Source organism: Cherax quadricarinatus, chromosome 35 (assembly GCF_038502225.1).
Source record: "Cherax quadricarinatus isolate ZL_2023a chromosome 35, ASM3850222v1, whole genome shotgun sequence".
Classification (NCBI taxonomy): domain Eukaryota; kingdom Metazoa; phylum Arthropoda; class Malacostraca; order Decapoda; family Parastacidae; genus Cherax; species Cherax quadricarinatus.
Window position 1 is genome coordinate 9,879,699 of NC_091326.1, and position 25,865 is coordinate 9,905,563.

At 44.1% G+C, this 25,865-nt stretch overlaps 1 protein-coding gene across 5 annotated transcripts in view; it reads left to right on the forward strand.

Moving 5' to 3' along the window:
• LOC128695144 (uncharacterized) overlaps positions 1 to 25,865 on the forward strand; it is a 137,856-nt gene that overhangs the window by 95,778 nt on the left and 16,213 nt on the right. For 2 of the 5 annotated variants that reach the window (XM_070091375.1, XM_070091376.1), the window contains exons 4-11: positions 13,457 to 13,501; positions 15,749 to 15,839; positions 17,347 to 17,528; positions 18,197 to 18,384; positions 18,769 to 18,902; positions 19,756 to 19,970; positions 20,737 to 20,871; positions 22,310 to 22,537. In XM_070091375.1, the coding sequence (XP_069947476.1) occupies positions 13,457 to 13,501; positions 15,749 to 15,839; positions 17,347 to 17,528; positions 18,197 to 18,384; positions 18,769 to 18,902; positions 19,756 to 19,970; positions 20,737 to 20,871; positions 22,310 to 22,537 (1,218 nt within the window). The remainder of the gene's footprint in view (positions 1 to 13,456; positions 13,502 to 15,748; positions 15,840 to 17,346; positions 17,529 to 18,196; positions 18,385 to 18,768; positions 18,903 to 19,755; positions 19,971 to 20,736; positions 20,872 to 22,309; positions 22,538 to 25,865) is intronic. The other 3 variants (XM_070091377.1, XM_070091378.1, XM_070091379.1) reach the window with 3 other exon arrangements.

The following is a 25,865-nucleotide window of genomic DNA, read 5'->3' on the forward strand; positions in this document are numbered from 1 at the left end:
TGAGTATAATAGTGTTTGTGTTGAGTGTTTATGTTCATTGTTTTGATTATCTCTTCTTCATATCCTTTCTTCTATTCTATTTGATTTGCTGGAATGGATCCCAGTCCGGGTCTCTTCCAATTTGGTGACCCGGCATTGGCTCTCCGGGTAGGGAAGTGTCGGTTATCATTTCTCGTACATGCGTGGCAGTCCTTCGGTGGGAAGGTAGGTTCCTCTTCAGTTCTATGGACAAATGTCCCATAAGTTAGTTTGCTTTAACGGCAGAACGGGGCGCAACGGAGGACCAAAGCAGGCCCTCACAGTGACTTCAGCGGGAGGGAAGGGGGGACATGTAATGACTGGGAGTAAGGTTTCCAAGTCTCTGATGGTTAAGTACACAAGATGTGCCGCCTCATCCTCCCGGGCCTGCCCCACTGGGGTTATAGGGAAATGTCTACGGCGAAGGGGCATCGTAGCTTTGCAGTCTAACAGGTAGTGCACCAGGGGTTTCGGAACCATCCGGTCACAATGGGCACAGAGCTCGTCTCGTGCCCGTTCAACAATCTGCGCAGTGGTGGGATACCCTAAGCTTAGGCGGTGGATATGCACCCTCAGTTCTCTGGACTGTGTCCGAAGACGTGGAGGGGGCGCCCTGTGGGTCGCCCTGTCATACTAGCGGCGGCTCCGTGAATCCCGAGGGTCAGGGAGTTTATCATATCCTTTTGTTTATTGTGTGTTGTATGCACATGTAGTTTTTATGGCTATGAGCACTATGTGGTTATACGCTGTATAACTATCACAACTACTAACTACCACTTTGACTTTTTTTTTAGGTTATCCTAGATAATTTACACATTTTTTAATTAACACGTCGGCCATCTCCCACTAAGGTAGAGTGACCCGAAAAAGAAAAACTTTCATCATTCTCTCCATCAGAGTCTTGCCCAAGGCACGCTAGCACTACACTTATAAAACTGCAACATTAACACCCCTCCTTCAGAGTTACTATTTATAATAACTGGTATAACTGTATTTATGGGAACCTATTTTTATTTTATTTTATTATCACACTGGCCGATTCCCACCAAGGCAGGGTGGCCCAAAAAAGAAAAACTTTCACCATCATTCACTCCATCACTGTCTTGCCAGAAGGGTGCTTTACACTACAGTTTTTAAACTGCAACATTAACACCCCTCCTTCAGAGTGCAGGCACTGTACTTCCCATCTCCAGGACTCAAGTCCGGCCTGCCGGTTTCCCTGAATCCCTTCATAAATGTTACTTCGCTCACACTCCAACAGTACGTCAAGTATTAAAAACCATTTGTCTCCATTCACTCCTATCAAACACGCTCACGCATGCCTGCTGGAAGTCCAAGCCCCTCGCACACAAAACCTCCTTTACCCCATCCCTCCAACCTTTCCTAGGCCGACCCCTACCCCGCCTTCCTTCCACTACAGACTGATACACTCTTGAAGTTATTCTGTTTCGCTCCATTCTCTCCACATGTCCGAACCACCTCAACAACCCTTCCTCAGCCCTCTGGACAACAGTTTTGGTAATCCCGCACCTCCTCCTAACTTCCAAACTACGAATTCTCTGCATTATATTCACACCACACATTGCTCTCAGACATGACATCTCCACTGCCTCCAGCCTTCTCCTCGCTGCAACATTCATCACCCATGCTTCACACCCATATAAGAGCGTTGGTAAAACTATACTCTCATACATTCCCCTCTTTGCCCCCAAGGACAAAGTTCTTTGTCTCCACAGACTCCTAAGTGCACCACTCACCCTTTTCCCCTCATCAATTCTATGATTCACCTCATCTTTCATAGACCCATCCGCTGACATGTCCACTCCCAAATATCTGAATACATTCACCTCCTCCATACTCTCTCCCTTCAATCTGATATCCAATCTTTCATCACCTAATCTTTTTGTTATCCTCATAACCTTACTCTTTCCTGTATTCACTTTCAATTTTCTTCTTTTGCACACCCTACCAAATTCATCCACCAATCTCTGCAACTTCTCTTCAGAATCTCCCAAGAGCACAGTGTCATCAGCAAAGAGCAACTGTGACAACTCCCACTTTATGTGTGATTCTTTATCTTTTAACTCCACTCCTCTTGCCATGACCCTCGCATTTACTTCTCTTACAACCCCATCTATAAATATATTAAACAACCACGGTGACATCACACATCCTTGTCTAAGGCCTACTTTTACTGGGAAATAATTTCCCTCTTTCCTACATACTCTAACTTGAGCCTCACTATCCTCGTAAAAACTCTTCACTGCTTTCAGTAACCTACCTCCTACACCATACACCTGCAACATATGCCACATTGCCCCCCTATCCACCCTGTCATACGCCTTTTCCAAATCCATAAATGCCACAAAGACCTCTTTAGCCTTATCTAAATACTGTTCACTTATATGTTTCACTGTAAACACCTGGTCCACACACCCCCTACCTTTCCTAAAGCCTCCTTGTTCATCTGCTATCCTATTCTCCGTCTTACTCTTAATTCTTTCAATAATAACTCTACCATACACTTTGCCAGGTATACTCAACAGACTTATCCCCCTATAATTTTTGCACTCTCTTTTATCCCCTTTGCCTTTATACAAAGGAACTATGCATGCTCTCTGCCAATCCCTAGGTACCTTACCCTCTTCCATACATTTATTAAATAATTGCACCAACCACTCCAAAACTATATCCCCACCTGCTTTTAACATTTCTATCTTTATCCCATCAATCCCGGCTGCCTTACCCCCTTTCATTTTACCTACTGCCTCACGAACTTCCCCCACACTCACAACTGGCTCTTCCTCACTCCTACAAGATGTTGTTCCTCCTTGCCCTATACACGAAATCACAGCTTCCCTATCTTCATCAACATTTAACAATTCCTCAAAATATTCCCTCCATCTTCCCAATACCTCTAACTCTCCATTTAATAACTCTCCTCTCCTATTTTTAACTGACAAATCCATTTGTTCTCTAGGCTTTCTTAACTTGTTAATCTCATTCCAAAACGTTTTCTTATTTTCAACAAAATTTGTTGATAACATCTCACCCACTCTCTCATTTGCTCTCTTTTTACATTGCTTCACCACTCTCTTAACCTCTCTCTTTTTCTCCATATACTCTTCCCTCCTTGCATCACTTCTACTTTGTAAAAACTTCTCATATGCTAACTTTTTCTCCCTTACTACTCTCTTCACATCATCATTCCACCAATTGCTCCTCTTCCCTCCCGCACCCAGTTTCCTGTAACCACAAATTTCTGCTGAACACTCTAACACTACATTTTTAAACCTACCCCATACCTCTTCGACCCCATTGCCTATGCTCTCATTAGCCCATCTATCCTCCAATAGCTGTTTATATCTTACCCTAACTGCCTCCTCTTTTAGTTTATAAACCTTCACCTCTCTCTTCCCTGATGCTTCTATTCTCCTTGTATCCCATCTACCTTTTACTCTTAATGTAGCTACAACTAGAAAGTGATCTGATATATCTGTGGCCCCTCTATAAACATGTACATCCTGAAGTCTACTCAACAGTCTTTTATCTACCAATACATAATCCAACAAACTACTGTCATTTCGCCCTACATCATATCTTGTATACTTATTTATTCTCTTTTTCTTAAAATATGTATTACCTATAACTAAACCCCTTTCTATACAAAGTTCAATCAAAGGGCTCCCATTATCATTTACACCTGGCACCCCAAACTTACCTACCACACCCTCTCTAAGTTTCTCCTACTTTAGCATTCAGGTCCCCTACCACAATTACTCTCTCACTTGGTTCAAAGGTTCCTATACATTCACTTAACATCTCCCAAAATCTCTCTCTCTCCTCTGCATTCCTCTCTTCTACAGGTGCATACACGCTTATTATGACCCACTTCTCGCATCCAACCTTTACTTTAATCCACATAATTCTTGCATTTACACATTCATATTCTCTTTTCTCCTTCCATAACTGATCATTCAACATTACTGCTACCCCTTCCTTTGCTCTAACTCTCTCAGATACTCCAGATTTAATCCCATTTATTTCCCCCCACCGAAACTCCCCTACCCCCTTCAGCTTTGTTTCGCTTAGGGCCAGGACATCCAACTTCTTTTCATTCATAACATCAGCAATCATCTGTTTCTTGTCATCCGCACTACATCCACGCACATTTAAGCATCCCAGTTTTATAAAGTTTTTCTTCTCTTTTTTAGTAAATGTCTACAGGAGAAGGGGTTACTAGCCCATTGCTCCCGGCATTTTAGTCGCCTCATACGACACGCATGGCTTACGGAGGAAAAATTCTTATGGGAACCTGTGCCCAAGTAATCTTACCAGAGTGTATGAAATAGGTAATTTCAATGATAATTTATATCAAGGAAAACCTTCATTATGCTACAATTCACCCACAGTGGTACTTTACCAAGTACAGACAGAGGCAAAAACTACGGAGTTATAAATCATACAAACATAGTGAGGTCAGGTCAGGTGATGGAGAGGTCATCGGAGATGAAAGTCAGGTGACAGCAGGAGAGGGCAGGGTCTTTGTCTGGGTATCAGGTCGAGGAGCTGAATGTGTTGATTGTCAACAATATGTACGATGAGATTTACTAATATATACACTCATCTAACTCTAAAGTTTCTGTGATGGAACACTGCAGTAGGACTACTGGCTCTTGCTAGATAGTTGCGAATCACTAACCTCTGACTATATTTCCATCTAATGTACATTTAAAACTAGCTAAAGTTCTCTCCCCAGTGACACTACCTGGGAGTTTGTTCCACTCATTGTTCAGTCAGTATTTATTATCCACCTGACCAGTATAGTTATTGATCCCTGGGAGTTCCTTTGTTTAGTCTTCTGTACAGAGAGGAAATAAGTGTTAAAAATGGTACAAATATATTTGTTACAAGCAGTAAGCTGACCTGAGTGAGCACCCACCTCACTGTGCCTTCGTTTTGCCTTGCCGTTTTGCCCTGTTGGTTTGCCCTGTTAATTTCCTCTGTTGTTTAGCCCTGTCGTTTAGCCTTGTCGTTTAGCCCTGTCGTATAGCCCTGTCGTTTAGCCTTGTCGTTTAGCCTTGTCGTTTAGCCCTGTCGTTTAACCCTGTCGTTTAGCCTTGTCGTTTAGCCTTGTCGTTTAGCCATGTCGTTTAGCCATGTCGTTTAGCATTATCGTTTAGCCTTGTCGTTTAGCCCTGTCGTTTAACCCTGTCGTTTAGCCTTGTCGTTTAGCCCTGTCGATTAGCCTTGTCGTTTAGCCCTATCGTTTAACCCTGTCGTTTAGCCTTGTCGTTTAGCTCTGTCGTTCAGACTTGTCGTTTAGCCTTGTTGTTTAGCCCTGTCGTTTAGCCCTGTCGTTTAGCCCTGTCGTTTAACCGTGTCGTTTAGCCTTGTTTAGCCCTGTAGTTTAGCCTTGTCGTTTAGCCTTGTCGTTTAGCCTTGTTTAGCCCTGTCGTTTAGCCCTGTCGTTTAACCGTGTCGTTTAGCCTTGTTTAGCCCTGTAGTTTAGCCTTGTCGTTTAGCCTTTTCGTTTTACCCTGTCGTTTAGCCCTGTCGTTTAGCCTTGTTGTTTAGCCCTGTCGTTTAGCCCTGTCGTTTAGCCTTGTCGTTTAGCCTTGTCGTTTTACCCTGTCGTTTAGCCCTGTCGTTTAGCGTTGTCGTTTAGCCTTGTCGTTTAGCCTTGTCGTTTAGCCCTGTCGTTTAGCCTTGTCGTTTAGCCCTGTCGTTTAGCCTTGTCGTTTAGCCCTGACGTTTTACCCTGTCGTTTAGCCATGTCGTTTAGCCTTGTCGTTTAGCCTTGTCGTTTAGCCTTGTCGTTTTACCCTGTCGTTTAGCCCTGTCGTTTAGCCTTGTCGTTTAGCCATGTCGTTTAGCCTTGTCGTTTAGCCCTGTCGTTTAGCCCTGTCGTTTAACCTTGTTTAGCCCTGTCGTTTTACCCTGTCGTTTAGCCCTGTCGTTTAGCCCTGTCGTTTAGCCTTGTCGTTTAACCTTGTCGTTTAGCCTTGTCGTTTAGCCTTGTCGTTTTACCCTGTCGTTTAGCCATGTCGTTTAGCCATGTCGTTTATCCTTGTCGTTTAGCCTTGTCGTTTAGCCTTGTCGTTTAGCCTTGTCGTTTTACCCTGTCGTTTAGCCTTGTCGTTTAGCCTTGTCGTTTAGCCATGTCGTTTAGCCTTGTCGTTTTACCCTGTCGTTTAGCCCTGTCGTTTAGCCTTGTCGTTTAGCCTTGTCGTTTTACCCTGTCGTTTAGCCCTGTCGTTTAGCCTTGTCGTTTAGCCCTGTCGTTTAGCCTTGTCGTTTAGCCCTGTCGTTTCACCCTGTCGTTTAGCCCTGTTTAGCCTTGTCGTTTAGCCTTGTCGTTTAGCTTTGTCGTTTAGCCTTGTCGTTTAGCTTTGTCGTTTAGCCTTGTCGTTTTACCCTGTCGTTTAGCCCTGTCGTTTAGCCTTGTCGTTTAGCCATGCCGTTTAGCCTTGTCGTTTAGCCCTGTCGTTTAGCCCTGTCGTTTAGCCCTGTCGTTTAGCCTTGTCGTTTAGCCCTGTCGTTTAGCCTTGTCGTTTAGCCTTGTCGTTTAGCCTTGTCGTTTAGCCTTGTCGTTTAGCCCTGTAGCTTAGCCTTGTCGTTTAACCCTGTCGTTTAGCCCTGTCGTTTTACCCTGTCGTTTAGCCTTGTCGTTTAGCCTTGTCGTTTAGCCTTGTCGTTTAGCCTTGTCGTTTAGCCCTGTCGTTTAGCCTTGTCGTTTAGCCTTGTCGTTTATCCTTGTCGTTTAGCCTTGTCGTTTAGCCCTGTCGTTTAGCCTTGTCGTTTAGCCTTGTCGTTTAGCCCTGTCGTTTAGCCTTGTCGTTTAGCCTTGTCGTTTAGCCTTGTCGTTTAGCCTTGTCGTTTAGCCTTGTCGTTTAGCCTTGTCGTTTAGCCCTGTCGTTTAGCCTTGTCGGTTAGCCTTGTCGTTTAGCCTTGTCGTTTAGCCTTGTCGGTTAGCCTTGTCGTTTAGCCTTGTCGTTTAGCCCTGTCGTTTAGCCTTGTCGTTTAGCCTTGTCGTTTAGCCTTGTCGTTTAGCCTTGTCGTTTAGCCCTGTCGTTTAGCCTTGTCGTTTAGCCTTGTCGTTTAGCCCTGTCGTTTAGCCTTGTCGTTTAGCCTTGTCGTTTAGCCTTGTCGTTTAGCCTTGTCGTTTAGCCCTGTCGTTTAGCCTTGTCGTTTAGCCTTGTCGTTTAGCCCTGTCGTTTAGCCTTGTCGTTTAGCCTTGTCGTTTAGCCTTGTCGTTTAGCCCTGTCGTTTAGCCTTGTCGTTTAGCCTTGTCATTTAGCCCTGTCGTTTAGCTTTGTCGTTTAGCCTTGTCGTTTAGCCTTGTCGTTTAGCCTTGTCGTTTAGCCTTGTCGTTTAGCCCTGTCGTTTAGCCTTGTCGTTTAGCCTTGTCGTTTAGCCCTGTCGTTTAGCCTTGTTTAGCCTTGTCATTTAGCCTTGTCGTTTAGCCTTGTCGTTTAGCCTTGTCGTTTAGCCCTGTCGTTTAGCCTTGTCGTTTAGCCTTGTCGTTTAGCCCTGTCGTTTAGCCTTGTCGTTTAGCCTTGTCGTTTAGCCTTGTCGTTTAGCCCTGTCGTTTAGCCTTGTCGTTTAGCCTTGTCGTTTAGCCTTGTCGTTTAGCCTTGTCGTTTAGCCTTGTCGTTTAGCCTTGTCGTTTAGCCGTGTCGTTTAGCCTTGTCGTTTAGCCTTGTCGTTTAGCCATGTCGTTTAGCCTTGTCGTTTAGCCATGTCGTTTATCCATGTCGTTTAGCCATGTCGTTTAGCCTTGTCGTTTAGCCTTGTCGTTTAGCCTTGTCGTTTAGCCTTGTCGTTTAGCCTTGTCGTTTAGCCTTGTCGTTTAGCCTTGTCGTTTAGCCTTGTCGTTTAGCCTTGTCGTTTAGCCCTGTCGTTTAGCCCTGTCGTTTAGCCTTGTCGTTTAGCCTTGTCGTTTAGCCTTGTCGTTTAGCCTTGTCGTTTTACCCTGTCGTTTAGCCCTGTCGTTTAGCCTTGTCGTTTATCCTTGTCGTTTAGCCTTGTCGTTTAGCCTTGTCGTTTAGCCTTGTCGTTTTACCCTGTCGTTTAGCCCTGTCGTTTAGCCATGTCGTTTACCCATGTCGTTTAGCCTTGTCGTTTAGCCTTGTCGTTTAGCCTTGTCGTTTAGCCCTGTCGTTTAGCCTTGTCGTTTAGCCTTGTCGTTTAGCCCTGTCGTTTAGCCTTGTCGTTTAGCCTTGTCGTTTAGCCTTGTCGTTTAGCCTTGTCGTTTAGCCCTGTCGTTTAGCCTTGTCGTTTAGCCTTGTCGTTTAGCCTTGTCGTTTAGCCTTGTCGTTTAGCCGTGTCGTTTAGCCTTGTCGTTTAGCCTTGTCGTTTAGCCCTGGCGTTTAGCCATGACGTTTAGCCTTGTCGTTTAGCCCTGTCGTTTAGCCTTGTCGTTTAGCCTTGTCGTTTAGCCCTGTCGTTTAGCCTTGTCGTTTAGCCTTGTCGTTTAGCCCTGTCGTTTAGCCTTGTCGTTTAGCCTTGTCGTTTAGCCCTGTCGTTTAGCCCTGTCGTTTAGCCTTGTCGTTTAGCCCTGTCGTTTAGCCCTGTCGTTTAGCCTTGTCGTTTAGCCCTGTCGTTTAGCCTTGTCGTTTAGCCTTGTCGTTTAGCCCTGTCGTTTAGCCCTGTCGTTTAGCCTTGTCGTTTAGCCATGTCGTTTAGCCTTGTCGTTTAGCCATGTCGTTTAGCCTTGTCGTTTAGCCATGTCGTTTAGCCTTGTCGTTTAGCCATGTCGTTTAGCCTTGTCGTTTAGCCATGTCGTTTAGCCTTGTCGTTTAGCCATGTCGTTTAGCCTTGTCGTTTAGCCATGTCGTTTAGCCTTGTCGTTTAGCCATGTCGTTTAGCCTTGTCGTTTAGCCATGTCGTTTAGCCTTGTCGTTTAGCCATGTCGTTTAGCCTTGTCGTTTAGCCTTGTCGTTTAGCCTTGTCGTTTAGCCTTGTCGTTTAGCCTTGTCGTTTAGCCTTGTCGTTCTCACAATATGTTCTTGCCAACTTTGTGTTGATCATCGTAGTTCATCTCAGTAATATTTTGTGAACTTTGCATTATTTTAGGACAGAATAATATTGATAAATTTTATTCAGGAAAATCAACTAATCCATGGATTGTAGATTTATGCCTAGGCCTACAGTGAAGACTGTAGGCCTACAGTGAAGACTGTAGGCCTACAGTGTTGATGTATTATGTAGGATAACCTATGACAAGTTAGGATAACCTACGATAAGTTAGGATAACCTAGGATAACCTAAGGTAAGTTAGGATAACCTAAGGTAAGTTAGGATAACCTAGGATGACCTACGATAAGTTAGGATAACCTAAGATAAGTTAGGATAACCTATGATAAGTTAGGATAACCTATGATAAGTTAGGATAACCTATGATAAGTTAGGATAACCTAAGATAAGTTAGGATAACCTAGGATAACCTAAGGTAAGTTAGGATAACCTAAGGTAAGTTAGGATAACCTAGGATAACCTACGATAAGTTAGGATAACCTAAGATAAGTTAGGATAACCTATGATAAGTTAGGATAACCTACGATAAGTTAGGATAACCTAAGATAAGTTAGGATAACCTATGATAAGTTAGGATAACCTAAGATAAGTTAGGACAACCTAGGATAACCTAAGATAAGTTAGGGTAACCTAAGATAAGTTAGGATAACCTAAGGTAAGTTAGGATAACCTAGGATATCCTAAAAAAAATTAGGATAACCTAACATAAGTTAGGATAACCTAGGATAAGTTAGGATAGCATAGAATAACCTAAGATGAGTTAGGATAACCTAAGATAAGTTTGGATAACCTATGATAAGTTAGGATAACCTAAGATAAGTTAGGATAACCTAAGGTAAGTTAGGATAACCTAAGATAAATTAGGATAACCTAAGATATGTTAGGATAACCTAAGATAAGTTAGGATAGCCTAGGATAACCTAAGATGAGTTAGGATAACCCAAGATAAGTTAGGATAACCTATGATAAGTTAGGATAACCTAAGATAAGTTAGGATAACCTAGGATAATCTAAGATAAGTTAGGATAACCTAATGTAAGTTAGGATAACCTAGGATTACCTAAGATAATTTAGGATAACCTAAGATAAGTTAGGATAACCTAATATAAGTTAGGATAACCTAGGATAATTTAGGATAACCTAAGATAAGTTAGGATAACCTAGGATAACCTAAGCTAATTTAGGATAACCTAAGATAAGTTAGGATAACCTAAGATAAGTTAGGATAGCGCTAGGATAAGGTAGGATAACGCTAGGATAAGGTAGGATAACGCTAGAATCAGGTAGGATAACGCTAGGATAGCCTAAGATAAGATAGGATAACCTAAGATAAGTTAGGATAGCCTAAGATAAGTTAGGATAACGTAGGATAACCTAAGATAAGTTAGGATAACCTAAGATGAATTAGGATAACCTAGTGATAAGGAAATGTGTAGAATTTTTAACACATACTTCCTCTTTGTTTTTACACAGGAGGATACCAGAGATATTCCAGAAATGATAAATTATGTAGAACAGGACGATAATAAACTGTGCACGATTAGGGTCACAAGTGACATGGCCCTTAGGCAAATAGATAAATTAAAACCTAACAAATCCCCAGGCCCTGATGCAAGGGTTCTAAAGGAATGTAAAGAGGAGCTTAGCAAACCTTTGGCTAATCTTTTCAACATATCACTACAAACAAAGGGGCATTCATGCCTTACGAATTTATTAACTTTTTTCACTAAGGTATTTGAGGAGGTAGATCATGGTAATGAATATGATATTGTGTATATAGACCAGTAAGGCTTTTGACAGGGTCCCACATCAGAGACTATTGAGGAAAATTAGGCACATGGAATAGGAGGAGAAATTTTTTCCTGGATAGAGGCATGGTTGATAAATAGGCAGCAGAGAGTTTGCATAAATGAGGAGAAATCAGAGTGGGGAAGCGTCACGAGCGGTGTTCCACAGGGGTCAGTGTTGGGCCCCCTGTTGTTCACAATCTACATAAACGAAGTGATGAGGGCATAAAGAGCGACATAAGCAAGTTTGCCGATGACACCAAAACAGGCCGTCGAATTCATTCTGACGAGGACATTAGAGCACTCCAGGAAGATTTGAGTAGACTGATGCAGTGGTCGGAGAAGTGGCAGATGCAGTTTAATATAGACAAATGCAAAGTTCTAAATGTTGGACAGGACAATAACCATGCCACATATAAACTAAATAATGTAGATCTTAATATTACGGATTGCGAAAAAGATTTAGGAGTTCTGGTTAGCAGTAATCTGAAACCAAGACAACAGTACATAAGTGTTCGCAATAAAGCTAACAGAATCCTTGGCTTCATATCAAGAAGCATAAATAATAGGAGTCCTCAGGTTGTTCTTCAACTCTATACATCCTTGGTTAGGCCTCATTTAGATTATGCTGCACAGTTTTGGTCACCGTATTACAGAATGGATATAAATGCTCTGGAAAATGTACAAAGGAGGATGACAAAGTTGATCCCATGTATCAGAAACCTTCCCTATGAGGATAGACTAAGGGCCCTGAAACTGCACTCTCTAGAAAGACGTAGAATTAGGGGGGATATGATTGAGGTGTATAAATGGAAGACAGGAATAAATAAAGGGGATGTAAATAGTGTGCTGAAAATATCTAGCCTAGACAGGACTCGCAGCAATGGTTTTAAGTTGGAAAAATTCAGATTCAGGAAGGATATAGGAAAGTACTGGTTTGGTAATAGAGTTGTGGATGAGTGGAACAAACTCCCAAGTACAGTCCTAGAGGCCAGAACGTTGTGAAGCTTTAAAAATAGGTTGGATAAATACATGAGTGGATGTGGGTGGGTGTGAGTTGGACCTGATAGCTTGTGCTACCAGGTCGGTTGCCGTGTTCCTCCCTTAAGTCAATGTGACCTGACCTGACTAGGTTGGGTGCATTGGCTTAAGCCGGTAGGAGACTTGGACCTGCCTCGCATGGGCCAGTAGGCCTTCTGCAGTGTTCCTTCGTTCTTATGTTCTTATGTTCTTATAACCTAATATAAGTTAGGATAACCTAGGATAACCTAAGGTAATTTAGGATAACCTAAGATAAGTTAGGATAACCTAAGATAAGTTAGGATAACCTAAGATAAGTTAGGATAACCTAGGATAACCTAAGATAAGTTAGGATAACCTAAGATAAGTTAGGATAACCTAGGATAACCTAAGATAAGTTAGGATAACCTAAGATAAGTTAGGATAACCTAGGATAACCTAAGATAAGTTAGGATAACCTAAGATAAGTTAGGATAACCTAGGATAACCTAAGATAAGTTAGGATAACCTAAGATAAGTTAGGATAACCTAGGATAACCTAAGATAAGTTAGGATAACCTAAGATAAGTTAGGATAACCTAAGATAAGTTAGGATAACCTAGGATAACCTAAGATAAGTTAGGATAACCTAAGATAAGTTAGGATAACCTAGGATAATAGTTGCCGTCACGTGACTTACGCTGACTGATGCTTCCTACTGTACATCTTCAAGAAGGAAGGAACCTTGAAGGTGAAGGGTTCTTGATCTAAGGAACTGGAGCTACTTTTCATTTCCTAGAATTATATGTGTTTTCTTCCGAATACCCAGTCTTTGTGTACTCACCTGTATTTACTGTAAGGGGTCAATTCATAGCTCCTGGCCCAGTTAGTGTGTGTGTGTGTGTGTGTGTGTGTGTGTGTGTGTGTGTACTCACCTAATTGTACTTACCTAATTGTGGTTGCAGGGGTCGAGACTCAGCTCCTGGCCCCACCTCTTCACTGATCGCTACTGGGTCCTCTCTCTCTCTGCTTCCTGAGCTTTGTCATACCTCTTCTTAAAACTGTGTATAGTTCCTGCCTCCACTACTTCACTTGCTAGGCTATTCCACTTGCTGACAACTCTATGACTGAAGAAATACTTCCTAACGTCCCTGTGACTCGTCTGAGTCTTCAGCTTCCAGTTGTGACCCCTTGTCCCTGTGTCCTCCCCTCTCTGGAACATCCTATCTCTGTCCACCCTGTCTATTCCCCGCAGTATCTTGTATGTCGTTATCATGTCTCCCCTGACCCTTCTGTCCTCCAGTGTGTGTGTGTGTGTGTGTGTGTGTGTGTGTGTGTGTGTGTGTGTGTGTGTGTGTGTGTGTGTGTATGTGTGTGTGTGTGTGTGTGTGTGTGTAGAAATCCTGTGTTTACACGCTTTGGTTCTTCCCATGTTCGATAACCAGTTTCTGTCCACCTAGTCTATGTCCCGGAGTAATTTGTATGTTGTTATCATATCTCCTCTTTCCCTCCTATCATTTAATTTTAGTGTTTTTAACCTTCATATTTTTTTACTGGTAATCATTACGCAGCTCGTCACTGGACTTTTTTTTCTTACACAAGTATTTTTTTAGGTGCGGACACGACACTCCCGCTGCATATTCCAATTTTGGAGTAATGTAAGTTATTATTTTTTTACCAACTTTTTTTATCAGTATAGGTGAAGACTGTCTCCGAGGTTGCCAGCGTAGCGCAGGAAGTTGTTGACAACTTTACTGATGTGTTGATCTTATAGTGACCATCTTTCTGGCTACACCACTTTTGTATATTTCTGTTAGGTAAGTGGACACAAGTGCAAGGAATGTGACATTTTATTGTGGCAACGTTTCGCTCTCCAGGAGCTCTGGTGGCCTGGTGGGTAAAGCTCCCGGTTCACACACGGAGGACCCGGGTTCGATTCCCGGCGGGTGGAAACATTTCGACACGTTTCCTTACACCTGTTGTCCTGTTCACCTAGCAGCAAATAGGTACCTGGGTGTTAGTCGACTGGTGTGGGTCGCATCCTGGGGGACAAGATTAAGGACCACAATGGAAATAAGTTAGACAGTCCTCGATGACGCACTGACTTTCTTGGGTTATCCTGGGTGGCTAACCCTCCGGGGTTAAAAATCCGAACGAAATTTTATCTTATCTTACATGGACACAGAGTGTATACCCTCTGTGTCCATGTATTGTTTGTAACGGCTTGACAAAACTTCTGGAGAGCGAAACATTGCCACAATAAAATGCCACATTAGTTGCACTTGTGTCCACTTACCTAACATATTGTCGGTAATTCTACCCACATTATCACATCTTTCTTACCCTCAGAAGTTATTAACATTGCATCACAATAGTCTTCTCGTATCTTCTCAGCAATTTACCCTTATATTTGCACCATTATAACATTTATCTACGTAATCTCCCACCATCCTTCAGTTACTCCAGTTCATCACTTTATTAACATCTTCTGACAGGAATTAAACTATTTAGCTGTTTCTATCACAGACGTTTTTGCATGGAGTCATGACGTCCTCTGTAAATATTCAGAGACAGCCTCTGAAGGGAGGTTCCTTGATGCTGGTGAGGGACTCTTGCTCTGGGGTGTTGGATCTGTGCTCCAGTTCCCTAAATCAAGCCTGAAGGCCTTCAACCCCCCCTACCCCCTACAGGCGCTGTAGAATCTACGGGTTTAGTGCTTCACCATAATAATAATAATCTGACAGGTCACGTACTTGTTATTACCATCATCAAGGGAGAACGCTAAATTCATACGGTTCAAACAGCGTCTGGAAAATAGGTAAAAGAACACAAGTGCAACGTTTCGCTCCTGGAGAGCGAAACGTTGCCACCATAAAATGTCACATTAGTTGCACTTGTGTCCTTTTACCTAAAATATTGTCGGTAATTTTACCAACATTAGAAAAATAGTAGATAATCATGTTTGATCCAAGAAGCGTGAGGGGTTGGCTCCAGTTCCTCAGATCAGGAGCCTTCTACCTGCGTTAAGGCACCTCCTCCTCCCTCACTGAAGGGATCAAGGCAGGGACAGACCCATGGGGGACCCCGCTGCTTATGTTATCCCATGACAACTTTCTTTCTCTTGTCATTGTTCGTATTTTCATTTCAAACAGAAAATATCTGACGTTCTTTCTGCTCTTTGTACTTCCTAGATTAGTCAATTTATGCAAATATCTAGAATTGTAATCACTGATTTGTGTTTACAGGTGTGTGTGTGTGTGTGTGTGTGTGTGTGTGTGTGTGTGTGTGTGTGTGTGTGTGTGTGTTAGTTACCATTTTGTCCTAGGCACATGTCGATTAGACACTAGGCCTGTTGTGTGTGTGTGTAGGTGTGTGTGTGTGTGTGTGTGTGTGTGTGTGTGTGTGTGTGTGTGTGTGTGTGTGTGTGTGTGTGTGTGTGTTAGTTACCATTTTGTCCTAGGCACATGTCTGAGTTGCGTGGTTGGTTGGTTGATTAATGCAACATAAAGCCTATTGACTGCACGAGGCGTAATTAAGGCTACACGTAACCTGTTTACCACTAGTCAAATATACTTTAATCCCCATAATATTGATTAAACTACAGTACAATACAATACAATTGTACAGTTGTATTGTACCATACTTTAATAAATATTATGGGGATTAAAGTATAGTTGACTGGTGGTAAACAGGTTACGTGTAGCCTTAAGTCTAACTTAGACTACAAGGGCATATATTGTATATACACCGAGAGACACACACCTCAGTGTCTATATTGTAGTGTATGTATTGGAGTGAGTTGCTAAGGGAAGGGAGACAGATGCAGGTTAGGTTTGTATTGAGAGACAGGTCTTCTAACAGAGCTTCACAGTGTGGTAATGTCTTGCCCACCTTCTCTTCTACAGCCCGGGGACATGAGCCAGAGCCTGCCATACCGCCCACACCCGCACGCCCACCGTCGCCGCCCACACAACTCATACAACGCTCCTGGTAGAGGTATGTGTCGCCTATACTCCCTTCTGTCCTCACCCATCCATCTCCCACGTATATCACCTCTTTACCCTTCTCCTTTGTTAATTACCTTTTCCACCACCTCATTCCATTTCCTCTCCCACATTCTACCAGTTCTGTTACATCCTTCACCTTCTCGTCTTTTGCCTTATTCCTTTCACTTGCATCACCCTTCCTCTGCCATTCTGTTGTTCCGTCTCTCTTTTTCTCTCTCCCTTTTACTTTTCCTGCCTAGCATGGGCCAGTAGGCCTGCTGCAGTGCTCCTTCTTTTTTATGTTGCACGTTACTAATACCTCTCCTTCAGACATCTGAAAAGTAGACTAGTCCCAGTAGAGAAGGTGGTTTGAACGCCTTGTCACCTGCCAAGGCAATCACCTATCCGTACGTGAGTGACATCAAGGACAGGCTCATCGCATCTCTACAGTCAGGTAATGGAGTATATGACAGCAACAAATGGAAGCACTGTGCAGCTGACCACACAGACCTGCGTCAACATGCACACACTCACTGCCAAGGACATTAACATGCAGTGTTCAGTATACGTGATCACAGCCCCGTTACTCCTAGCATTGTATAACATATCCAGGGAAGGAAAGTACACGAATATGATACATGTGCAACACTTGGGTGTTTTATCAGAAGAAGTTTGAGGTAATCAGTCCACCAGCCCAGATTACATCAACTTCAGGATGAGGGACTGATTACCTCAAACTCCTACTGATCAGCTCCAGAGCTGATCAGCTGCTCACCAAACAACATTGACGTCGTTGCTAATGATTGTGGTGATGACTTTACCATGATGACCATCAGGGAGTTAAATACAGGCATCATTGGGCCGAATTGAGAAGCCAGCGAGAACTGTCAAAAAAAAAAAAAAAAAAAAAAAACATCCACATCTCACAGATGTGGACGTTAACATAACACAGAGCTAGACGTGAACATCTCACAGATGTGCATGTGAACATCTCACGGGGCTAAATGTCAGCATTTCACAGAGCTAGATGTCAATATTTCACAGAGCTAGATGTCAACATTTCACAGAGCTAGATGTCAACATTTCACAGAGCTAGATGTCAACATTTCACAGAGCTAGACGTCAACATCTCACAGAGCAGGTCATCGTCTCACAGGGGTGGACTTCAACATCTCATAGAGGAGGACATCAACATCTCACAGAGTACATGCATACATACTGGTGTGTAAGGTGGTACACAACAGCAGCCAGAATCTTGGATATTAATACACCAGAGTCCCTTAAATATGGTTGTTGTATTGACGGAACTTGAACTATTCTTCCTTTTCTCGACTCGAATCTGATTACCACTCCAGCACCTATCATTCATTCCTCAGACTCTGAATGACCCCTTCAGACGTAGCGTTTTCCATGAATATGTACTATGGATCTTCACACTTGCACTTGAGGTGCACCACATATATTTAAGACATTTTGCAGCAGGTATTATAGTCGTAAACGTTGCTATAACATTGCAGGAGGGCGTGCCAAGCTGGTCGGGTCATCATTGGCAAGCAACAGCATTCATCCAGACCTGGTTGAGCTCGGAGGTGGTCTCTACACTGACTGGACCAACTGGTCTCGCTGCTCCAGACGGTGTAAACAACGACGTCGGCGCTCCTGTCGTGTGCCAGCCGTCTGTGGCACTGCTGTTCTCAAGGTCAGTTGCATTAGGGATGTATTTGTGGGGCCCAGTTCCTTCAAGGGAGGTTTCCTTGATGACGGTGAAGGGCTCTTCATCAAATGAACTGGAGCTAACTTCGCCTTCTTTGAATCAAACCTGATTGCCTTCCATTCCCTAAGTGCTTTATGAGCCCTCTGTTCTTAGCGCTCCTCAGTGGATATAATAATAATAGTAGTGATACTTAGTGCCCATGGGGTTAGCAACATCTGTGGCACTTGGTGTGCCAACGACACTCCTTTATTGTCTCAATGAGAACTTGTTCAGTAACTCGTGTCTTTTCTTCACAGATAAATATCAAGTGTCCTCCGACTAGTATATGACTGTCACTATGTTATTTCTCGCTACACCAGCCGGGTATATACAACGAACACAATACATTCGTGTGTGTTTAACCATAAGTGTGTACATTAATGCCTGCAATTTTTAATGAATATTTATCAAATTTGGTGTAAATAATGTTTATAAATTTAAATTGCTCTTGCTCTAAAGCCTTTTTTTTTTCCTCCCCCGGCCAGTAAGATATTCCATCTTTTGTAATAACTTTTCCTGAGTAACCAGTGATGCCACGGCCTCTTTTCCTCTACTAGGTTGCTTTTAAGAACTTTTTCAACTGACGTAACCAGTCTTGCTGTGTTACCCCATAGGAGGAGCGTAGCTGTACAGGTGGTCGTTGCTCCGGGAGGAGGCCCTTCCATATCATCCGGCCGGAGGAGTTCTCTAAACAGCCGCCCAGGAATGACATGCGAGTCCTGCTCAACTTCAACTCAATGTTCTACACTCGCTGGTCCCGCTGGTCCGCCTGCAGCAGGTCATGCCTCACACGTAGATACAGGTCAGTGTCTTGAGATGCAACTTAATTTTTGAAGAATAGGACACTTGTGCAACATTTACGTATCTTTATTTGTAGATGTTTCGCCATCCATGTAAATACTGTAGAACTACATACAAAAGAGAGGGTAGTCAGTCCCTCAGCCTTGGTCTTGGTGAAGAGTACCAAAGTCTTCAAGACTCCTGGAGTCTTCAAGACTATGGTACTCCAGGAGCTCCCCAGAAGCTTAACGAAGCTCCCGGGGAGCTCCTGGAATAAAATGTCACATTAATTACACATGTGTCCTTTTACCTAACATATTGTCGATGTTTCTACTGTTATTGCTATTCTTGACATTAACTCTTGCCACTGACCATACATGACGACTAACTGGTGTGTCGACGGCAGATCATGCAAGTATCCGCTCTTCTGTGGGGAGCGAGTGGTGCACGAGGAAGCCTACTGCTATATAGAAGGTTCCCTCTGTGAGAAGTGGTACCGGCGCAATCGACAACATCCCCGCAAGAGACCTACCCCACTAGGTGAGTCCTTCCAGCCTCAGGCTTCTCCACCTACAATGGTGTTCATTCCATAGGCTACACACAAGTGCACCTTTTATAACTGTACGGATGCTTATTCCAGGTGTTTTTTCCATAATCATTCACGTATTCATTTTTTTTGTTTACACACATTCTCCTTCCTAAAGTAATATAGGTGTTAAATTCACGTGTCTTGTTATCTTAATATCCATTGTCCTGTATATCATCATTGCTTCCCATGACGTCCCTAATATTGTAGCAGAGTGCATCCTACAATACTGTCTAATACATCGACCCCTTAGGGGTCGATGTTGACCACTTTGGGAACCCCAAGTAGTTAGGATGTGTCGAGTTGGGGGCACCAAAACATCAGTGCTCTGATGCTGATAAGAAATTATGGAACTAAGACTTGTGCAAATTGTAGAATGCTCTGTACTACCGTATTACAAATAAGTTCTGAAGTAGTTATTTTAGCCTTGAGAGGTTTTTAAATTTCAAACGAAAATGCTGCATTTCTCTCTTTCTCTGGGGTATTTACGATGCCTGGTAGACAATACTCTCGCCTCACACAATGAGTGTCCGTGATTCGATCCCCGGAAAGGGTTGAAACATTGTGCGTATTTCCTTGCACCTGCCTGCGGTCCTGTTCACCTGACAAGCAAGTAGGTACCTGGGTGTTAGTCTACTGGTGTGAGTCGCATCCTGGGGGACAAGATTTAAGGACCACAGTGGAAATAAAACAGACAGTCCTCGATGACGCACTGACTTTCTCGGGTTATCCTGGGTGGCTAACCCTCCGAGTTTAAAAATCCGAACACATTCTTATCTCTTATGCTATTCTACTGTCTTCCCACAGATGAAGACGATAACGAAACTACGCCACCTGCTTCATCCCGGTCCTCAACGATAACAGTGTCTTCATCGTCGTTGTCGTTGTCTGAAAGGACGCTACCGCAGGAGTGCGGTGTCAGCAACGTAACGAAGCCAGCATGGAGTATGCGCATCATCGGTGGTCGCACTGCGCAGCCGGGAGAGTGGCCATGGCAGGTGGTCATCCTCAACCGCTACCACGTAAGTCACACGGCTGCATTGTTTATTTAATTATTTAATAATTTAATAATTTGAACATACATACAGAGGTACAAAAATGTTCAGGTAAGAGAAGCATGCCAAAGCCATTGTGAACCTATTTTCCCGGGAGCTACCCAGTGCATTTCACATAATTACAAAAAATATCTGAATTCATAACTTTTTTTTTTATATATTTCGCCATTACATTTATTATTTTATTTTGAGATACTTTTCAACGCTTGTAAAAAAAACGATTTTTTTTTAACCGGCCTAATCTGGCGATGAGTCTGAAGCTTCTCGTCACCCTCCCAGGTGAGCTGGAAGCTCTCAAATGTTTGCTTTAGAGAGCTAAGAGCTACCAGATATGAGCTGGGAGCTCTCAAATGTTTGTTTTAGAGAGCTAAGAGCTACCAGATATGAGCTGGGAGCTCTCAAGTATGTACTTGTACACTGGAAGACCTTGATGAACTTTGTAAACAAAATCGTCTCTATACGACCAAGCATTCTATACCACATAACTTTCATTTATCCAACAGGAACTCCAAGAATATATTTACATTTGGTATATTTAAATAATATGTGAAACACCATATAGGGAGTACTGGCGCGATCCACCGTCTGCACATAGCGAGGCACAAAATTCCTTCTTCTTGCCTCCAGGAGCAAGAAGAAATATATTATTCCCGCATAATATTAGTGTATACTTTTTCTGTATATAATTCGTATTTGTGACATGCGTTGTATGACGTATTTTGCGACGTTGCAGGAAGCATTCTGTGGTGGTACGCTAGTGGCGTCGCGGTGGGTACTAACGGCAGCTCACTGCGTCAGGAGGAAGCTCTACGTACGTCTAGGAGAGCATGACCTAGCTATCAGGGAGGGACCAGAGATAGAGTACAAGGTACGTGAAGCACACACACTTACAACACTACTAACTAATGGAGATAAGCGCTTTAAAATACGACACGATGCAAAAATAAATACAAATGGAATATAATGTGACCTTTCATATTGACTACGTTTCGCCCTCACAGTGGGCGAAACGTAATCAATAAGGGATCACATTGTACTGCATTCATGTTTATTTTCCACTACTAGGTAATGATCATCTGTGTTTTTCGTGGTATACAAAACGCAGCTCTGGTTGTCTAGATGGAATCCGAAAATTTTACTGCCGACAATAATAAGGAAAAAAACATATTGCGGAACACGCTTTTCCGGTGACAACTTTTTGCTCTGTGTTAAGCTTTGTCTTGATAAAGCTCTACACAGAACGAAACAATAATAATATCTTTATTTGTTAGGTAAGACACATATGCAACAGTTAGGTATCTTTATTTCGAAACGTTTCGCCTACACAGTAGGCGATGACTGATTACATCGTCTTCAAGTATCTTCTGCTTCTATCAACTTTTCTGTACTCGACTGAAGAAGCCTACTGTGTAGGCGAAACGTTTCGAAATAAAGATACCTAACTGTTGCATATGTGTCTTACCTAACAATCTGTCGGTATTTTATACCATTTTAATGTTCAATATCTTTATTTACTACAAGCTCATGGCATACAGGCCTAGCTGACGTCAGTGACATACTGTATAGAAAACTGCTTGTCATGCAGAGCATTTCGGGAAAATTAGGTCAGTTTTGTCCCAGGATGCGACCCACACCAGTCGACTAACACCCAGGTACCCATTTTACTGATGGGTGAACATAGATAACCGGTGTAAGGAAACGCGTCCAATGTTTCCACCCCTTCGCCGGGAATCGAACCCTGATAACCACTGTGTGAAGTGAAGAGCTTTTACCACCAGGCCACGGGCCACCTAAATGTTCCCAACTTGTCTCTTCCTCTCCCTGGTAGACCCGTGGATTGCCCGAGATGCTGTACATTCTACTGGCTTCGGGATTATTATATTTTTGTATGTGCAATGATTTGAAATTCCTTAATACCTTACATGTTATTACATGTTAACTCTATTGTTTTTGTACCACAAAAATTATCATACATAGTAACATATGTATAAATTGCCTAGGATAAGCAAAAAAAAAAAAAAGTTAAATGAAGTGTCTTATTTCCATTGGGGTTTTTACTAGTAAGTGGATTCTAAAGTCACTTTTGTAAAGCCTATTGTCAGACTTTCCTTGGTTATTCTAGGTAATTTAAACATGTTATTAAGTATAATCATTTGTGTAACTGTATTTATGTGTACCTATGCTTAAATAAATTTTCTTACTTGCTTATTGTTATATTAATATTTTCGTGTTATGTAAATGTGGGAGATAGAGAACGATTTTCATTTTAAGCCCAAAACTACACTAAATCAAATTAATTTTCTTAGGTGGCACGGACAGAGATACACCCGCAGTACGATTCCACCACTGTCGATAACGACGTGGCACTCCTGCAGCTGCCGGAGGCGGTGGCATCTGGCCCTTACATCGCCCCTGCCTGCCTCCCTGACCAGGGTGCAGGTCTTCCCGTCGGTGACACTTGCACCATCATCGGCTGGGGCAAGGAGCGTAACACTCACATCTTCGGCACAGATGTTCTCCACGAAGCAGAGGTAGTGGTGGTGGTGAAGGAGAGGGAGAGATAGTAGTGGTGGTGAAGGAGCAAGACAGGTAGTAGTGGTGGTGGTGAAGGAGAGGGAGAGATAGTAGTGGTGGTGAAGGAGCAAGACAGGTAGTAGTGGTGGTGGTGAAGGAGAGGGAGAGATAGTAGTGGTGGTGAAGGAGCGAGACAGGTAATAGTGGTGGTGGTGAAGGAGCGAGACAGGTAATAGTGGTGGTGGTGAAGGAGCGAGACAGGTAGTAGTGGTGGTGGTGAAGGAGAGGGAGAGATAGTAGTGGTGGTGAAGGAGCAAGACAGGTAGTAGTGGTGGTAGTGAAGGAGAGGGAGAGATAGTAGTGGTGGTGAAGGAGCGAGACAGGTAGTAGTGGTGGTGGTGAAGTAGCGAGACAGGTAGTAGTGGTGGTGGTGAAGTAGCGAGACAGGTAGTAGTGGTGGTGGTGAAGGAGAGGGCGAGATAGTAGTGGTGGTGAAGGAGCGAGACAGGTAATAGTGGTGGTGGTGAAGGAGCGAGACAGGTAATAGTGGTGGTGGTGAAGGAGCGAGACAGATAGTAGTGGTGGTGGTGAAGGAGCGAGACAGGTAGTAGTGGTGGTGGTGAAGGAGAGGGAGAGATAGTAGTGGTGGTGAAGGAGCAAGACAGGTAGTAGTGGTGGTGGTGAAGGAGCGAGACAGGTAATAGTGGTGGTGGTGAAGTAGCGAGACAGATAGTAGTGGTGGTGGTGAAGTAGCGAGACAGGTAGTAGTGGTGGTAGTGAAGGAGAGGGAGAGATAGTAGTGGCGGTGAAGGAGCGAGACAGGTAGTAGTGGTGGTGGTGAAGTAGCGAGACAGGTAGTAGTGGTGGTGGTGAAGTAGCGAGACAGATAGTAGTGGTGGTGGTGAAGTAGCGAGACAGGTAGTAGTGGTGGTGGTGAAGTAGCGAGACAGGTAGTAGTGGTGGTGGTGAAGTAGCGAGACAGGTAGTAGTGGTGGTGGTGAAGTAGCGAGACAGGTAGTAGTGGTGGTGGTGAAGTAGCGAGACAGGTAGTAGTGGTGGTGGTGAAGTAGCGAGACAGGCAGTAGTGGTGGTGGTGAAGTAGCGAGACAGGTAGTAGTGGTGGTGGTGAAGTAGCGAGACAGGTAGTAGTGGTGGTGGTGAAGTAGCGAGACAGGTAGTAGTGGTGGTGGTGAAGTAGCGAGACAGGTAGTAGTGGTGGTGGTGAAGTAGCGAGACAGATAGTAGTGGTGGTGGTGAAGTAGCGAGACAGGTAATAGTGGTGGTGGTGAAGGAGCGAGACAGGTAGTAGTGGTGGTGGTGAAGGAGAGGGAGAGATAGTAGTGGTGGTGAAGGAGCGAGACAGATAGTAGTGGTGGTGGTGAAGTAGCGAGACAGGTAGTAGTGGTGGTGGTGAAGTAGCGAGACAGATAGTAGTGGTGGTGGTGAAGGAGACAGATAGTAGTAGTGGTGGTGAAGTAGCGAGACAGGTAGTAGTGGTGGTGGTGAAGTAGCGAGACAGATAGTAGTGGTGGTGGTGAAGTAGCGAGACAGGTAGTAGTGGTGGTGGTGAAGTAGCGAGACAGATAGTAGTGGTGGTGGTGAAGTAGCGAGACAGGTAGTAGTGGTGGTAGTGAAGTAGCGAGACAGTTAGTAGTGGTGGTGGTGAAGTAGCGAGACAGGCAGTAGTGGTGGTGGTGAAGTAGCGAGACAGGTAGTAGTGGTGGTGGTGAAGTAGCGAGACAGATAGTAGTGGTGGTGGTGAAGTAGCGAGACAGGTAGTAGTGGTGGTGGTGAAGTAGCGAGACAGGTAGTAGTAGTGGTGGTGAAGTAGCGAGACAGGTAGTAGTGGTGGTGGTGAAGTAGCGAGACAGGCAGTAGTGGTGGTGGTGAAGTAGCGAGACAGAAGTAGTAGTGGTGGTGGTGAAGTAGCGAGACAGAAGTAGTAGTGGTGGTGGTGAAGTAGCGAGACAGGTAGTAGTGGTGGTGGTGAAGTAGCGAGACAGAAGTAGTAGTAGTGGTGGTGGTGAAGTAGCGAGACAGATAGTAGTGGTGGTGGTGAAGTAGCGAGACAGGTAGTAGTGGTGGTGGTGAAGTAGCGAGACAGGTAGTAGTGGTGGTGGTGAAGTAGCGAGACAGATAGTAGTGGTGGTGGTGAAGTAGCGAGACAGGTAGTAGTGGTGGTGGTGAAGTAGCGAGACAGGTAGTAGTGGTGGTGGTGAAGTAGCGAGACAGATAGTAGTGGTGGTGGTGAAGTAGCGAGACAGTGAGTAGTGGTGGTGGTGAAGTAGCGAGACAGGTAGTAGTGGTGGTGGTGAAGTAGCGAGACAGATAGTAGTGGTGGTGGTGAAGTAGCGAGACAGGTAGTAGTGGTGGTGGTGAAGTAGCGAGACAGGTAGTAGTGGTGGTGGTGAAGTAGCGAGACAGATAGTAGTGGTGGTGGTGAAGTAGCGAGACAGGTAGTAGTGGTGGTGGTGAAGTAGCGAGACAGGTAGTAGTGGTGGTGGTGAAGTAGCGAGACAGGTAGTAGTGGTGGTGGTGAAGTAGCGAGACAGGTAGTAGTGGTGGTGGTGAAGTAGCGAGACAGGTAGTAGTGGTGGTGGTGAAGTAGCGAGACAGGTAGTAGTGGTGGTGGTGAAGTAGCGAGACAGGTAGTAGTGGTGGTGGTGAAGTAGCGAGACAGGTAGTAGTGGTGGTGGTGAAGTAGCGAGACAGGTAGTAGTGGTGGTGGTGAAGTAGCGAGACAGGAAGTAGTGGTGGTGGTGACGTAGCGAGACAGGTAGTAGTGGTGGTGGTGAAGTAGCGAGACAGGTAGTAGTGGTGGTGGTGAAGTAGCGAGACAGGTAGTAGGTAGTAGTGGTGGTGGTGAAGTAGCGAGACAGGTAGTAGTGGTGGTGGTGAAGTAGCGAGACAGTAAGTAGTGGTGGTGGTGAAGTAGCGAGACAGGTAGTAGTGGTGGTGGTGAAGTAGACAGGTAGTAGTGGTGGTGGTGAAGTAGCGAGACAGGTAGTAGTGGTGGTGGTGAAGTAGCGAGACAGGTAGTAGTGGTGGTGGTGAAGTAGCGAGACAGGTAGTAGTGGTGGTGGTTAAGTAGAGAGACCGGTAGTAGAGGTGGTGGTGAAGTAGACAGGTAGTAGTGGTGGTGGTGAAGGTGAGACAGTAGTGGTTGTGGTGAAGTAGCGAGACAGGTAGTAGTGGTGGTGGTGAAGTAGCGAGACAGGCAGTAGTGGTGGTGGTGAAGTAGCGAGACAGGTAGTAGTGGTGGTGGTGAAGTAGCGAGACAGGTAGTAGTGGTGGTGGTGAAGTAGCGAGACAGGTAGTAGTGGTGGTGGTGAAGTAGCGAGACAGGTA